General features: G+C 35.7%; 1 protein-coding gene across 2 annotated transcripts in view; it reads left to right on the forward strand.

Moving 5' to 3' along the window:
* The first annotated feature begins 237 nt into the window (after nucleotides 1-237).
* Nucleotides 238-17236, forward strand: part of FDFT1 (farnesyl-diphosphate farnesyltransferase 1) — a 37430-nt gene continuing 20431 nt past the window's right edge. Inside the window, exons 1-3 of one of the 2 annotated variants that reach the window (XM_051975974.1) lie at nucleotides 238-449; nucleotides 8679-8776; nucleotides 14006-14189. In XM_051975974.1, the coding sequence (XP_051831934.1) occupies nucleotides 351-449; nucleotides 8679-8776; nucleotides 14006-14189 (381 nt within the window). In that variant the 5' untranslated portion in view covers nucleotides 238-350. Of the gene's footprint in view, nucleotides 450-8286; nucleotides 8777-14005; nucleotides 14190-17236 lie in introns of those variants that run through there. The other variant, XM_051975973.1, reaches the window with a different exon arrangement.

Consider the following 17236-nt stretch of genomic DNA (forward strand, 5'->3'; position numbering starts at 1 on the left):
GGAGAAAGGTCCGTCACACCAGGCTCGCCCGGCTTGCTTATTGGCTAGCGTCTTCCTGGTGCGAGTAGTATGGGGCCAATGAGCACGCATAATTCCAGCCGGTGATCTCGGGAGGGGGCGGGACATTGAGCATCAAGAACCGGTTGGTGGCGCGGAATAAGAAGGGGCGTGACTAACGGCTTCGAACCTCCTCCGCCCGCGGTTCTTTCCTCGGGGCTCCGCCCCTTTGACTTCAATGTTTTAGTGGTCTGTCAGTCACGGCGCCGGCCGTAACCAAGGAAAGGAAGGTAAACCGGCTGCTAGGTCGACTGACTGATTAGCTGGAAAAGGAGCCCGTTTGCAGCCCCGACATGGAGTTCGTGGAGCTGCTCGGGCACCCGGAGGAGCTTTACAATCTCCTACGGTTCAAGATGGGGGGAGCTAGGAAGATGATGCCTAAATTGGACCAGGTGAGTGGGACGTCGCCCGAAGGCCCCCGGCTGGCCGCAGCCCGGGTCCAATGCCCGCTCTCCCCTTCTTCCCTACTCTTCCCCTTTCTCTTTTTTTCCCTCTTCCCCATCCCAGAGCAGCCCCCACTTCCGGAGGGGTTGTCAGGCCCGCCCCAGCCTGGAACAGGTGATAGATTGATAGCATCTCCTCCCAAGATGCTTATTGTGCACCCTCGCTTCGCTGAGGAAGGACTGGTTCTGTGCCGCCCCTCCCTTCCTCCCCCCCACTCCCCTTACAGCCTAGTAGAATATCTGGGGCACATTCTGATTGTAAAAGGTCCCTAGCTTTCGTGATTGGAAGGGGCTTGGAAATTATTTTACTCCAACCCCAGCCTTTACATTTTCCACCCCATTTTTACCAAAAGGGGAACCAGTGAGCATAGAAGGTTTTCAGGAATCATTTAGTAGAATCAACTCATACAACTAATCAATAAGGGACCCTCAGAGTCAAGGTCAACCGCCCTCTTTTTACAGGTGAGGTCATACAGTTTTGAAGCCAGGTTCTGACTTCAGGATCTCTGTACCCTATACTCTGACTCAGGGTCAAAGTAGTAGAGACAAGATTACAATATTCATGGAAAAAAAATGAAATCCTGAAAATAAAATTGAAAAAACTTAAGGTGGAAAAAGTCTTGTATTTGAAGTCAAGACTCCCCCCCCCCCCCCCCCAATACAAGCTCTCCTGAATATTAACTCTGGGTCACGGTTTTCTCCTCTGCAAAATACATGATGTTAGCCAGTTAGTTTTTCTCTTTGAATTTTATGTTCTTTAAAAAAAAAAAAAAGTATTTTCCCCCCAATTTCATGTAAAGATAATTGTCAGCATATAACCAATTAATTTCTTAGTCTCTTCCACCTCTAAACAACCAAGTTCAGGGCTCATGCCCTAGTATTGGAACATAGAAACAGAATTTTATCTCCTCTGAATTAGAAGAATTGAGGACTGGTCACCAGATGTGTGAGCTTTGTCAGCTTTAGGAAATCTCTTTTTCTCTGTTTCCCTATCTTCCCTAAAATAAAAGATTAGATTTGAGCATGTCCAGTACTGGGCATTTGAGAGAATTTGCTTTTGAAAGGCAAGAGAGTTGCTCTTGGAAACAGGAGATACTAGCTTAGGTTTTTACAAGAATTTTTTGAAAAGTGTATCATAATCAAATGAACTTTAACAGAAGATTGTCTAGAACAAGTTTAGCATTATGGGGCGGGGAGGAGACATTTGTTCTTTAGGAATTATCTTCTAGTAGGGAAGATAGAGTTGCTCATCAGAAACAGCTTTTTTTACTATTTGTTAAATTACAAGATAAGAAATAGTAAGATTACCTGGTAAAGACAAGAAAATCATAAGTGAAGGAACTACCCAGCTGATTTAAACCTTGAAAGTTGGGCAAAATTAGGATTGTCAGAGAGGAGGGCAAAGGACATTCCATTACGATCATGAGAAAAGACTTGGAGGTGGGATTGATCCTGGCTTGTTTGTGAAAAGCTGTGGATTTGTGAGGAATTGCTCCAGGACTTTAAAAGACTCATAAGAAAGTAAATAGAACATGGATGGAAGGTGAAAGATTTGCACATTTGAAGTGTTAGACAAAGCTATAAGAAGTTGCCGATCAGAGAATGTGATGAAAGCAGTTGGTCAAATGTTAAGCACTTACTGTGTACCAGGCACCTGCTATGCAATGGAATACAAAAGGAAAAACAAAAACAACTCTTGTTTTTGAGATTCTTTCATGCTAATTGGAAAGACCACATGTAAAAAACAATATATAGAATAACTGCGGAGAGTATGTAGTAATTAATCCTGGAGAGCATCTATGACACTGGCAACTGGACACCTCATAGAATAAACAGAGCTTGGGATGAATCTTAAGTCACTGATCTAAGAGGAGGAAGTGTTAAGTACAGAGTGAGTGCATGCAGGCACAGAGAACAAACTGAAAAGTCATTGAGATAGATAGGGTATGAAATGTTCAAGGAACTGCAAGTAGGCCAATATTACAAGATTGTAGAGTGTGAGGGGAGCAGAATATAAGAAGATAGAAAAGGGAGGGGCTAGGTTGTGAAGAGCTTTTTTAAAAATTATTATTAACAGTTTTTTATTTACAAAACACATGCATGGGTAATTTTTCAACATTGACCCTTGCAAAACTTTGTTTCAACTTTTCCCCTCCTTCCCCCCACCTCCTTCCCCCCAACCCCTCCCCTAGATGGCAGGTAATCCAATACATGTTAAATATATTACTGTGTATGTTAAATTCAATATATATATATATATATATACATATTTATACAATTATCTTGCTGCACAAGAAAAATCGGATCTAGAAAGAAAGAAAAAAACCTGAGAAGTAAAACACAAATGCAAGCAAACAATAACAGAAAGAGTAGAAAGGCTATGTTGTGGTCCACACTCATTTCCCATAGTTCTCTCTCTGGATGTAGCTGACTCTCTTCATTACTGAACAGTTGTAACTGGTTTGAATCATCTCATTATTGAAGAAAGCCACATCCATCAGAACTGATCATCATAGAATTTTATTGTTGCCGTGTTTAATGATCTCCTGGTTCTGCTCATTTCACTTAGCATCAATTCATATAAGTCTCCAGAGCTCTGTGAAATCATCCTACTGGTCGTTTCTTACAAAACAATAATATTCCATACCATTCATATACTATATTATATATTCATATATGTATATTATATTCATATATGTATACTTACATATATACTTATTCAGCCATTCTCCAATTGATGAACATCCATTCAGTTTCTAGTTTCTCGATACTACAAAAAGGGCTGCCACAACATTTTTGCACATGTAGGTTCCTTTTCCTTCTTTAAGATCTCTTTGGGATATAAGCCCAGTAGTAACACTGCTGGATCAAAGGGTAGGCACAGTTTGATAACTTTTTGAGCATAGTTCCAAATTGTTCTCCAGAATGGTTGGATCTGTTCACAATTGTGAAGAGCTTTAAATACCAAATGAGGTGTGTAGTTAATTGGGCGCTCCTGAAGTGTGTGACATGATCATACCTAAACTTAAGGAAAGTTACTTTGACAGCTGAATGGAAAATTGTTTGGAATAGGGAAGACTTGAGGCAGAGATCAATTAGAAATTTTTTGCAATAGTCTAACAAAAGGTTATGAGGCTTGAACCATAGTATTAACTTTGTGTGTAAAGAAAAGAGGACATATCAGAAAAAAAAGTGAAATCGAAACATTTGACAACAGATTTTATAAGTGGAGTAAGAGAGTGGATAGAGATTTCATAGAAATTGTGAATCTGTATGAGTGGAAGGGTGGTAACAAGACAGTTGAGGAGCTGGGTACGACTTGGGAAAAAGATACTGAGTTTTCTTTTGGATGTGTTGAAGTTGAGGTATGAAGTGGGAGTTAGAGGGTAATGATGTTGAGGGTTTAAAGCCATAAAATGGGTGTTGTCAAGGAATCTTTGAGAAATGCTTACTTCTGGAGAGCAGTGCTCAAGACAGGAATATGTCAGGAAGCTTCTAGGATGAGCACTATTACTGAGGCAATTTGTTATTAATAAGGAAGTTTATCAAAATATATATTATCTGCTTTGTTTCTGATCCTTAAAATGGTTTTCCCTCATATAGGATGAACAAAAAAAAAGTCAAGAATGATTCAGGTTGCAATCCTGAGTGACTAGAAGGAGGTTGGTGGTACCCTCAACAGAAATTGAGAACTTAGAAGAAATAGGGAGAATAATGAATTATGTTTTTCACATGTTGAGTTTGAGATGCCAGTGAGATTTCCAGTGTGAAATGTTCAGTAGACAGTTACTGATGTGGGACTGGAGCTCAGGAGATATCCTAGGGTTAGATATGTAAATCTGAGAGAGAAAAAAAGGCCCAGAATAGAGCCTTTTGGGGGAGAAATTCATATTGCTTTGTAAATGAATAGATTGCTTCCATTAGATGACATGTCAGAAACACATCCACATTTAATTGTAGCATTCTTGGGGAATGGGGTAAAGAAAAATAAAGTAAAAATGCACAGGAGAGAACAAAAGAAAACCTTCAAGAAAAAAAAGAAAATATGAACAGCTCTGAATACAATGTGTAGTAGTTATACAAGTTTCTTGAAATGAAAATGTATTGCTTTGGATGGGCATGTGACAATTTTTTTTCTTTTTTTGATATTGTATTTAAAATTTAAATTCATTACAAAAAATAAAACAGATTTTTAAATAGTCTTTTATTACAAAAGGGGCTTTTCTCCAAAAGAAAAGTTTCACTTGCTGTGTTAAATAGTGACCACAGCTAGGCTGTTCCTTAAACTGCTTTCTCATGGAATATCCTTCATTTGTGCTTCTGCTCTTTTTTGTCATTGGTGATTATTGTCTGTGTCCTCCTTTTAGCCAACCAAGGCTTTCTGACAGTCCTCAGGGAGGACTAGCACTTCTGGTGTCAAGGCTGGCTGTTCATCCACTTTTATTGCCTACCCCTCACTTACCTCTCGTAGCTCTAAGAAGCCGTAATACAGGGCTACATTTTATATTGGCAGACAGGTTAAACCAGGTTATGGATAACTAAGGACCCTCATGTTTGTCAGTGAGTTAGTGATGTCTATCCCGATCATAATGAAGACTTCTCGTGGTGGCATGGACAGATGAAAACAATTTGTTCCAACAGCCATGAAGGCTTCAGAAAAATAGCAGTGGTTCTCAAAGTATGGTCTAGAGAATCCTGGGGATCTCTGAAACCCTTTTAGAGGGTCTACAAATTCAAAAATAATTTTTATTTCCAATATGGTAAATGTCTATAAATATAACCCCAGATGAACACAAACACTTTGGAGAGATCCTCAATAATTTTTAATAGGATAAAGATACTGAAAAAAAAAGTTTGAGAACCACTGAACATCCACTATACCTCCAGCCATTGCTAGTCATCTTGACTTTGGTCTTGCCATTGAACTTCAGTGACTTTGGAAGAGATAGACTGCAACTTTGCTTCATTTAAATCCATTTCTGGAATGAGTCAAGACATTACTCCATGATGTAATTGGTCCTTTCCAAATTGAAGGATAAAGAACAATATTCTGAAAATGCAACATTGTTTCTCCATCTTTGTCATTAAATGGCCAGACTCACCACCTTCTTTTCTACTCATGATGAAGTTTTTAGTCTGCTTTTTGGATTCGCTCTATTGCCTGGATGACCAATAATTTTGATTCTTTAGAATTCTTGGTGTTTCTTGATTTTCAATCAATGATTCATTATTGGGGGGATTATTAGAATTAGAAAAGTTTTGGTGACCATGAGAACATTGAATATCCTTGAGAACATGGCATTTCCAAATTTAGTCCAGCCTGCTCTCCTCTTGTTCAGTTCTGAACTTAATCTTAATTGTCCATCTAAGATGCCTGCCCAAAGATAAATATACTTTTTTGGTTTCCTTTCTAATGGTATTTCATCTGGGCAATATCCATTACTTTTCCACTTCATTTTTTTTCTATGTGGATATATTGTTCTGGAACTCTTGATGGCAGTTGGTAAAGTATTGTCTACCAAAAAATTGGGGGGGAGGGGAGGATTTAAAATATTCTCTTCTTGCAGAATTTTTAGAACTATTTAATGAACTATATACATTTTTAAGCAGTAAAACTATCAGAGGTTTAATATAGGAGTGTTTTGCTCTTTTTATTTTCTGATACAGAAATATTGTCTGACAATGTATACAATATTTGGTCATAGAAATCCTCCATCTTTATAAAATGAAGGTATAGATCTGTTTCATCTATAAATAATAGTACCTCTATGTGATTATTAAATAAATTAAGTGTTGTATAAATATTAAAGCACTGTGTAAATTCTAGCTGCAATCATCATGGTTTTTCTTAAGGACCTACTGTGGTTTTGCATTTATTCAATCTTAACTTTTTTTACTGTATCTTTTAGTAGTAGTTATGTTATTGTAGTCTTCTATCTATTGGTTGATTATTGTTTTTTCTTGGGAGTGTATACTTAATAGTGAGATCATTGGGTCGAAGAATAGAGATAGTTTAATGGTTTTTTTCTCTCATAATTTCAATTTTTTTTCCAGACAGGTTATACTACTTCACAGTTCTGCCAACAATGCATAAATGTATCTGTTTTGCTGTAGTTCCTCCAGTATTTATCATTTTCCATTTTTATCATCTTTGCTGACTTATTATATCAGTTGAAATCTAAGAATTGCTTTAATTTGCATTTTTAATTATTTTGATTTGAAGTATTTTTATTTGTCTCTTACTAATTTTGGTTTCTTTGAAAACTCCTTGTTCCTATCCTTTGATCATTTTATCAGTTAGGAGTATCACTTACTATCCATTTGAATTATTTCCCTATATAATTTGGAAATAAGACTTTTATCAGAATTTGCTAGTTTTTGTTTTTACCCCATTAATGATTTTCTTTTCTAACATTAGCTTCATTGGATTTTTTTTTTTTTATTCAACCTTAACTTCTCTTCTGACTTCTGCTCTTGCATCTCTCAATTATTTGTTAGACATTTTGAACTAGATGTCCCATAGATAACTTCACCGTGTCCAAAATTGAACTCATTATCTTTCTCTCGAAACTTTGTAATTAGAAGGCACCATTACCTTCTCAGTCACTCAGCCTGGAAACGTTATTCTTATTGTTATTCTTGACTTATCACACTACCTTTTACATTCCATATCCATGTGTTGGCAACGTCTGTCAGTTTTATCCTTCTTTTCATCCCCCTTCAGACATTGTCATCACTTTTTCTTATACCTAGACTATTGAAATAGCTTTCTCATTGATCTCCCTGCATTTATTTTCTTTCTACTCCAGTCCATCTTTCACTTAGCTGCCAAAGTAATTTTCCTAAGGACAAGTCTGACCAAGTCATCCTTTTTCTTCCCCTCCTACTCAGTAAATTTGTTGGTTTCCTATCACCACCAGAATCAAATATAAAAGCCCTTTGTTTGAGCACTTAAGGGAGTTGGTATGAAATTTTCAGCAGATTCCCCTCTCGTATACATTGTATTTACATCAGAAAAATTGGTAGAAAATATTTCCCCCCCTTTGTACAATTTGTCCTTATTCTTTGTTTTTATTTAATCGTGGTCATTTCCTAGTGACCTCATTTGGGGTTTTCTTGGCAGAGATCCTGGAGTGGTTTGCCATTTCCCTCAGAAAACTGAGGCAAAATTGGATTGAGTGACTTGCCCAAGTTCACACAGCTAATAAGTGTCTGAGGCCAGATTTGAGCTCAGGAAGATGAATATTCTTGACTTTGGGCTTGATATTCTGTCCACTGTGTCACCTGGCTGCCCTTTATTTCTTCTTTAGGAAGAATAAATAATCTAGTGAGTTTCAATTCAACTAAAAAACCAGCCCACATTATAGTCAAAAAGAAAGTAGCCAAGTCCTATAACAGGAATATCCAGCTTTCCAGTAAATTCAGGTCTTATTTTGTGGGGGGAAGCAGCTGTAGTACTTGGGCTTTAAAGAAGGGGAAGTATAAACATTTAATTATTCAGTAAATACAGAACTTTTTGAGAATAACAATGTTGTTTTTTTTGTTTTGTTTTTTGGTGAGAATATGGTGTACCATAGAATTCCTATTCCATTTGTCTCTAAATCTGTCAATCTCTAATTAGAAGGTAATAGTGCTGAAGTTCAAAGTTAAAAGGAACTAGGAATGCAAGGTCCTTCTTTGGATTTTAAGGGGTTAAGGAAGTGGGTACTTGTTATTCCATGTGTGGGGGCGGAGCGTGTAGTGGAAGGAGGTGTCCCTGGGCCTTTTGGCTGTTTATCTAGCTGAAACTGGGGAGTGCATGTTTGTTTTGGGGCTGGGAGGTCAATACCTCCCTACTCCTAGTCTGTAGATCTTCTCCCTCAGGCCATGGAAAGCAACTTCTGGCTGTTTCAGTACTGAACCCCGCCTCCCATGGCTGCTGCCTGCTGCACTAAGGCTGGGGCCTTTTTCAAGCTCACTTTGGGGCTGACTCCCACAGCAGCTCCCAGGGCTTCTGGGATAGGCGTCGGGAGTTCTCAGCGTTGCTGTGTCTCTGCCTTTTCCCCCTGGACTAGTAGAGATTGGTACAGAGGAGAAGGAACATGTTATTGGCCCCCTACTGTGTCTCGACTTTCACAGCCCCGTGCCTCCTCAACTTCTACCTCCACTTCTACTTCCACCTGTCTTCTCTGTCCACAGGACACTCTCAGCGACGGCCTGAAAACTTGTTACAAGTATTTGAACCAGACCAGCCGCAGCTTTGCAGCAGTGATCCAGGCACTTGATAATGAGCTGCGGTGAGTACTATCAGCTACACACTCATTCTAGGTAGGAGAACCTCCTGTGTGGATAGTTGACTCATCTGATTTATTTAAAATGGAATTGAAGTTGTTGTGAAGAGTTGACTTGAATGCAGCCTAATATTCCTCCACAGTGTGTCTTGTCTAGATTGTTTTCCAGTCCATATAAACTTTCCAGTGTTGAAATTTGTACGTTTTTGATGGGAATGCCCTTTGAGGCCCTTTGACGTTTAACAAAGTTTGAAAAGGGGACTAGTATGTCACTTTGAAAGGACAGTGGCAACTTTTTTTCCTGAAGGTTTTGTACCTGAATTTTTGGGATAGTGCCTCTATGTACGTGCTGGATGTTTAAATTAAGAGTCCTTATTTTTTTTGACTGCAAAATATTTGTAATGTTTTGCATGTTAGCCGTGTGTGTGTGTGTGTTGCTTTTTAATTAAATATTCTGTTAGTCTGTTACAGTACACTTCAGTAAGAAATAGTGATACAGGTGCAGTTAATTGTAAAGATGGGCTTTTAATTTTCACAAGGTGATCAATCAGACGGCTTTGTTGCATATAAAAGATGGGAACTAAGCCAGGAAGCATTTATGACCTTGACTATGTGGTATCCAAAGTTTATTTATCTTTTTGTTCAATTTGAAATCTTTCTCTGTAATCTGATTCTTAATATATAGAATGTGTGGAATGATAAATCTAACAAAACTCATGAAGAAGGAAATTCACTGTTGAAGGATTTCTCTGCTTTTTTTATTTTTTTAGGGAGGGTGGTCTTCATTTGAGTTAATATATATGTTTTGAAAATTTTTACCAAATGTCTTCCCTTAAGAAGTTAATTGAATTTGGCAGACATTTGTCAATTGGAATACAGTGTGTAGAACACTCTTATCTACACTGAGGCTGCAAAAAAAAAAAGAAAATAGCCCTTGTCTTAAAGGAGTTTACAGTCTAAATTAATAGTTTGTTTAATTGAAAGTTATTCTTAACTATCATACTTAATTACTATTTTTTTCAACCCTGAACACTAGTGTGAATCCTTGATTCAGAAAATGCTTTAAGAACCTCTTAATACCACCTCATTCATTTGAATAATGCAGTGATCTAAAAGGTATTCTGGCTTCTTTTTCCCTTTCCAACCATTCCTTTTCACATCTCCCAGACTACTTTCTTTCTTTGTGCATAAATTTAGTTTTGTTACTCCTTTGCTCAAAGCCTTCAACTACTGAGTCAAACATTTACTCCTTTATCAGACATTCATAGTCTTTCAAATCTGGCCTCCCCCTATTTTTATATTTATTATATATATTCTTAATATTTTATATAAATATGTGTGTGTATACTTTTCTCTTGTTTTTTTAATTTTAATTAAATTTTTAAAAAATGATGCCCACCTCTGCAAAGAAGGCACATGCCCTATTTTCCTGTCTCTCTTTCTGAACATGCTTGGTGATTATAAAATTCAACCACTGACATTTTTTTGCTGTTCTTTCAATTTACATTGTTCAGTCATTTAAAAATTGTTTTACTGGTTCTGTTTATTTCACTTTGTGTTAGTTAATACAAGTTCTATCATGCTTTTCTATATTCTTCATAGCTAGCCTTATTTATAGTACATTATAGAACATTATATTACATAAAACTTAGTTCTGATTTTCTCTATACGTCAGTAAAATTATTCTACCATTCTTCTAGAAGTCCAGTACTTCTTCATCTTGATAAATTGTTTGCCATAGTTTTTATTATTTCTGAAATGATCTTCCACTGTCTTGGGGAATTCTTCCTGTTTGCTGAAAATCCAAAAGATCTGAGGGGGGAGGGATGAAAAAGAAATTTCAAGAACATGATTCATTACTGTTGGTAAATCCTGATGATAAAGCAGCTGTTCACTAGAGTGTTCCCTTTACTTGAGGAGTAAAGAACCTTTAACACTATATGCTGGATAACTGTAGCATTCTGTGAAATCAAGCATTATTAAAAGCCCACTTACCTTAAGCTTAATAAACTTTTTCATTCGTGTTTGAAAGCATGAAAATTGCTTAGGATTTCAAAACAAATCTGCATTTTCAGAGTGCAGCAATTGATGCTTTGCAGGAGGCAAGTGAAGTTTCTCTGGTTGGTCTATTTGTGGATACCTGCCTTTGTGTTTTCCCAAACAAAGGTGTCGTAATAGTGCCAAAAGACAGCTATAAGTAGAAGTGCCCTATAAGTAGAAAATGTATTTAAATCCCACTTTGTGGAAACTTTATTTCCTTCTCAAAATATGAAACAAAAAACCCACTTCATATTTTTGGTAGTTTTGAATATTAGATATTTTTTCTCCATGTAGTCACATACCTAAGCATGTGATTCTGAATGGAAAAAGTAGAAGTTAGAAATCAAGTATTGATAAGTTTTTTCCATTTTCATTTATGTGCAAATTCTGAATATAAAAACAAAGACATTAAAACACTAACGCAGGCAAAAGTATTTTCATTAAAAGTTTGAATATAATTAAACTTTACAACAATTATAAATGTGTTGTTGTTTTTTCTGGATGATGCCTGCATTTGCATTTTTTTAAACAAGTAAATTTCTTATTGGTGGTAACTGAATGGTATTTGTAGCATTGTTATCATACAGTAGATTTTATCCATTCACTATACTTTTCTGAGTTGTTAATATGTCAGGCTTCTGAGCTGTTCTTATAAGTTTTTAATATGTTAAAAAGAAAAATTGAAAGAAAGCCCAATTCACATGCTTTCCTCTTGCATAAACCTTTCCCAGATTTTCCCAATTGGTAATAACTCTACTTCCCTCAGACCTTATATAGCACATAGCACCTCTATAAACTTCTGGTATCGTGTGTGTGTGTGTGTGTGTGTGTGTGTGTGTGTGTGTGTGTGTGTATGTGTGTGTGTGTGTGAGATATATTTTCCCCTGCCAGTCTGTAAATGTCTTCAAAGGCAGGAAACTATGTCTATCAAAGTTCAGTCTCTACTCCAGGCCCTTAATAATGTTTTTTGAGATGAATTTATATGGTGTTTATACTTTACATACATTATTTCATTTCAGTCTCATGTAGCCATTATAGGAAGAAGGTTGAGTAAGATTTTTTCCCCCCACTTTATAAACTAAAGCTCAGGCAGAGGTTAAACAATTTGCTCAAGATTTTATAACTAAATAGTAGTGTCAAATCTCAAACCTATGCCTTCTGGGTACCCCACTCCATTCTTTTTGCTACACCATATATAAGTATAGGACATAATATATAGAATTTGTACTGAAGATCTGACATACATTATAGAGGATTGCATGGTATGATAGAAAAAAGTTTGGAATTGGGAGGGACCTGGGAGAGATCTTAACTTTGGCATGTGCTAACAATGTAACCCTGGCTAAGTCGTTTTAACACCCTCTTATTAACTTGCAAAGTGAAAATAATTAAAGTTAAGCTAAAACAGAAAAGAACACAGATATGACCTGTGACAGTATATGAATTGCTCAGTGTCTGTAGCCCAGCCCCTACCTTACTATCAAGAGGAGAGAAAAATGTAATTCATTATAAATTCTCAAGTTCGGCATTGTTCATGAGTTTAATTTGAGATCAGTTTCTTTTGTGATTACTTATGTTTAGATTGCATTTTATTTATATATCTTTTTTTCTTATTTCGCTTTCTCTGCTCTTCAATCAGTTTATAAAAGTCATCTATTTACCTGTATTCTTTAGTCTTCCTTTCTTGACAGCACACTATAATTCCATTGCGTTCATATACCACTATTCAGCCATTTCTCAATCTTTGGCATCCATTTTGTTTCCAGTTTTTTGCTGCCATAAAAAGTGCTGAATGAATATTTGGAATTCAAAGGTATATGAGACCTTTCTTTCCCTCCTTAAGAAGAGAATTACTAGGTCAGAAATAATATGTGAAAGCAGCTAGGTGTTACAGTGGACAGAATGCTGGACCTGGAGTTAAATAGCTGTCAAATCCAGTCTTAGACACATACTAGATATGGAACCCCTTCTATTTACCTCAGTTTCCTCAACTATCAAATGCGGGTGATAATAGCACTTCCCAGCATTGTGGGTGAGGGTCAAATGAGATGATATTTATGAAATACATATATCACAGAACCTTACACATAATAAGTACATAGTAAGTGCTATGTGTTAACTATTAGCTATTATTAAATGAAGTTAGTCACTTTCTTAGCAATTCACAAAATACTCCAGGAATGGAACAGTTTTCAGTTTTAACAACAAAAATATGACTATATCTATATTTTCTCTACTTCTCCAACACTAACAATTTGTTTCTCATTATCTCTATCTATTTGGACATAAGATGAAATCTCGAGTTGTTTCATTTGCTATCTTTCCCTCCTATCCCACTTTCAGATTTTTATTGTTATCTTTTGTTTTTCTATATTGCTTATATTTCTCCATTGTGTATCTCTTCCTCTCTCCCTCCAAAGAGCCGTCTCTTGAAACAAAGAATTATTTTAAAAGAGGGGAAAAAAGTCAGTACAGTCAAAAAAAAAACTGACACATTCAAAGGCCCTATCTGTGGATAGCCCATTTGTGCAAAAAGAGTGGGCAGAAGTATCTTCTCACATGTCTTGAGTCCAATATTGTTCTTTAATAATTTTACATTATGTATCTTTCAAAATTTTGGTGATAGTTTTTTTCCCCATTTGCAAGGTTGTCATTCTGGTAACCAATGTGTATATTGTTTTCCTGGATCTGCTTACTTCAATTTGTATTAATTCATTTAAGGCTTTTCTGTGCTTCTATTCATCTTGCTTGTTGTTCTCATCATTTTTTATATCATAGCATTTTTCTTATTAATGATTTACATTTCTTTGGTTGGAAACTATTTATAACTTTGATTATTTATTGGGGAATGATCCTTAAATGAATTTATATCAATTCTCTATGCTTCTTCAAAAATGTTTGATACAAGGATTTTTCTTTCTTTCTTTCTTTCTTTCTTTCTTTTTTTTTTGGCCACTCAGCAATTTCTCTTAGTCTGCTTTTGTCTTTGAAATTATTTTTAAATAAACTGCATGTATACATCAGAATTATCTTACAAAAGTAAAATGATGAATTTTGAATCAATTATTTTAAATGATAGTGTTAATATTATGTGACATGTCATTGAAATATTTTGTAATATGTGAAATATCTTAGCATTTATTTATTTAATTCTCAATGCTTTAAGACATAAATATTTCTTCCTCCTTTTTTCAGCAATGCTGTGTGCATATTTTACCTGGTCCTTCGAGCTCTGGACACTGTGGAAGATGACATGACAATCAGTATGGAAAAAAAGGTCCCATTGTTGCAAAATTTTCACTCCTACCTATACCAGCCAGATTGGAGGTATATGGAAAGCAATCAAAAGGATCGGCAAGTCTTAGAGGATTTTTCAACGGTATTAGATCTAAAAATAATATTCTTCATTTTTTGACAGATGATTCGTTGTTGCCAGCTAGTTGCCAAAGGCATGAACCATCACTCCACTGGATTGCCAAAGGCATCTGGTAACAGAAAAAAGAATTTGGGGAGAAATTTTTGAAGAAAATAGATATGATTATAAAATAATAAAGACGTTATGTTTTTGTTTTATTAGGGCAACGCTAGATTTACTTCTGTTATCTCTATATATCTGTTTAGGTGTCCATAATATCTTCAGTTTGAGTTAACTAGAAGATTTGACCATCTCTTTCAAATTCAAGGAAGAAAGTGATATTCTACCACACCACTATGTTCATTATATTTATAGCCAACATTAAATTAATTAAACTTTGAACCTTTATTTAAGTATTTCAATAATGGACATTTCCTCTAGTGGTACAGATGATATTTCTTATGCTCTTTGACTCTTGTCTGATTTCTTCCATAGAGGTGCTTTTCACCTTGTTAGAAGCTATCCCCATTCCTAGAATGTATTTCTGTCTCCTCATCTTTCCTACAGAAGGAAACTTTTAAAAAAATCACTTTTATGTAAATCTTTTTCTAATACCCTGTTAAAAAACCTTCACTTTATCTCTTACAATTTGGCTTCCACTTTCATCATTCCATTAACTAAATTAAAAACAAAACAAACCAAGCAAAAGTTGACAAATCATAAGAGTAGTTTGCATCTTTAGGATAGTTTGAATTTTTATTCTCTAGAGATAATTCTGTTTATAGAACCCTTACTGGTTGCCTGGTAACAGAATCCTCTCTCCCAGGCAGTGATAGAGAAACATTGAAGTTCTTTCTTAAGGATCTTTACTTTTTCTAGATTCTGTGCAGGCCACCATTCTTTATTATGACAGCCTTTCCTTTGATTGTGCTATAATAATATTTAAGTTATAGAAATGTTGTCTTAGTTATATACTTATTCATATCCTTTTTGAAAAGATTATGGAAGATAAACTGGTTCCTCTGACTTTTGAAAGAATTTCTTTTATTGATTTCACAATATATACAGCACTAAATTTGCAAACCTGTTCTTAAACTGGTTTTCTTATGATATTGGCTAATCAATTTGATGTTAATTTTTATTGACATGAATTTTTTTCTGAAAGTTTCATTAATGTTTTTTCTTTTTTCATATTAACACTTCTCACTGACAATCTTTCCACACATCTGTCAAGAGAACTTTCCCTTTTTTTTCCCCAGACATAATTGGTGTTAAGTGACTTGCCTAGAGTCACACAGCTAGAAAGTATTAAGTGTCTGAGGTCAGATTTGAACTCAGGTCTTCCTGACTTCAGGGGTGGTGCTCTATCTACTGTACCACCTAGCTGCCCCAGAACTTTTCCTTTTAAGCAAATTAATATAATAGCAACATCTTAGAATCAGTTTCTTAAAATGACATTTACTAGCCTTTCCAGTTGTGGGACAAAGTATATTTGAAGTTTGCAGCATCCTGATTACACAAGATTCTTTAAGGTAGTTTTGCAGATAAATAAAATGTTAGAAAATTGTCTCTCTGATTATGGTCCAGAGGAACAGTACTTTTTGTTTTTATCAATTATAAGATCCTTAAAAAGGATTATCCTTTTACTAGTATTTTCATTGGTCCTTGTGTAAATAAATTTTTATCTTGGTTGTTTTTGTTCTGCAGGAAGGGAAAACAACAGGGAAGATGTGCTAGTGCTATATAGTGGAGATCTTTACATTGCTTTGCTTTGTATTCTGGAAGCAATTAATTTTCGTTACCTCACAGTTTCTCTCAAATAATGTTAGCACCCTTAAACTACTCACTGAAATAACTATATGTCAAAATAAAATAGAACTGGAAACCAGGAAGAAAAAACTTGAGGAAAAATAAATATCTACTGGATTAAAAACCCTTCTTCAATTCAAATATTTATTGCCGTTATTGAATACTGCATGTAATTGAAGATTAGTAAAAAATAGAATTCCTGCCCTTAATATATTTTCAGATTTCTTAGATATTATCTGTGCAAAGGAGACAAACCTCATAAGAAAGAATTTAATTAAGTGCAAAATTTAGGATTCATATAAGTGCTTTGAAGAGATCAGCAATAAGTGATTCCCTTTCTTCAGAAGCAGTTTGACTTGTTCATCCTACAAAATGCAAATGTTTTAGGTAGTTATTTATTCTGGAGTTTATAAGGAATTATGTACTGGGATTTTATCTGAAGTAAAGTTCAGTGATTCTCTTGTCTATTCCCCCCCCCCCCTCCCCGCCCTAGCCCAGCTCTTTGTAAAATTGAATCTTATTTAATTCAATAAATAGGTTTCAGTGGTGAGATGGCATCCCTGACCCTTAAAGATTTTGTAATCTAGAAAGGGAATGATGTATTTACAGAAATGCAACCTTTGTGATACATAATATAGGGGAAAGAGTTCTGGATTTGAAAGTCATTGTTATACTTTAAACCCATTGTAGATCATGTTGACTATTATTTCCTCGTCCCCAGGTCATTCTCCTATTCTCTTCAAGGAGTTCAGCTTTTGTATCATTCACTTCCCTTTTCTTCCCAATTCCTGCTCTTTATAGTAGGGGACTTCAACAAATTTCAACCTTCCTGTTTCTTAGTTTTCTCAAATCCAATGAGTCTTCTGCTGTAGAGATGGTCATACCCTGAAACTTAATAATACCCACGAGTGCTCTTCATATTTGATTAAAAACTGCTCTTATTCCATCCCTTCCTTCGGTCTCAACCTCTCTATAAACCTGTTTTTTCCTCCTCATCAGAACCTCTGTTCTCTCCATTTCTCAGTATTTTCTCAAGCTTTGATTCCTGCTTTGTCTTTTCCTATTGTAGCCAATCAATTCAGCCTTCTACTTTGAATTTCTCTCCTTGTCCTGTTGCCACTCATCCCTTGTCATACTGTAGTCCAGAATTACTTTCACTTGGAGTTCCTCTTGGCTCTGCTGTCATGCTTTTGAACTCAGCTTAAGGAAGTTATACAACAGAGTCAACTATATAGAATAAAAGTTTATCATCTAACTTCAAT

The sequence above is a fragment of the Antechinus flavipes genome, chromosome 2 (assembly GCF_016432865.1).
Source record: "Antechinus flavipes isolate AdamAnt ecotype Samford, QLD, Australia chromosome 2, AdamAnt_v2, whole genome shotgun sequence".
Lineage (NCBI taxonomy): Eukaryota > Metazoa > Chordata > Mammalia > Dasyuromorphia > Dasyuridae > Antechinus > Antechinus flavipes.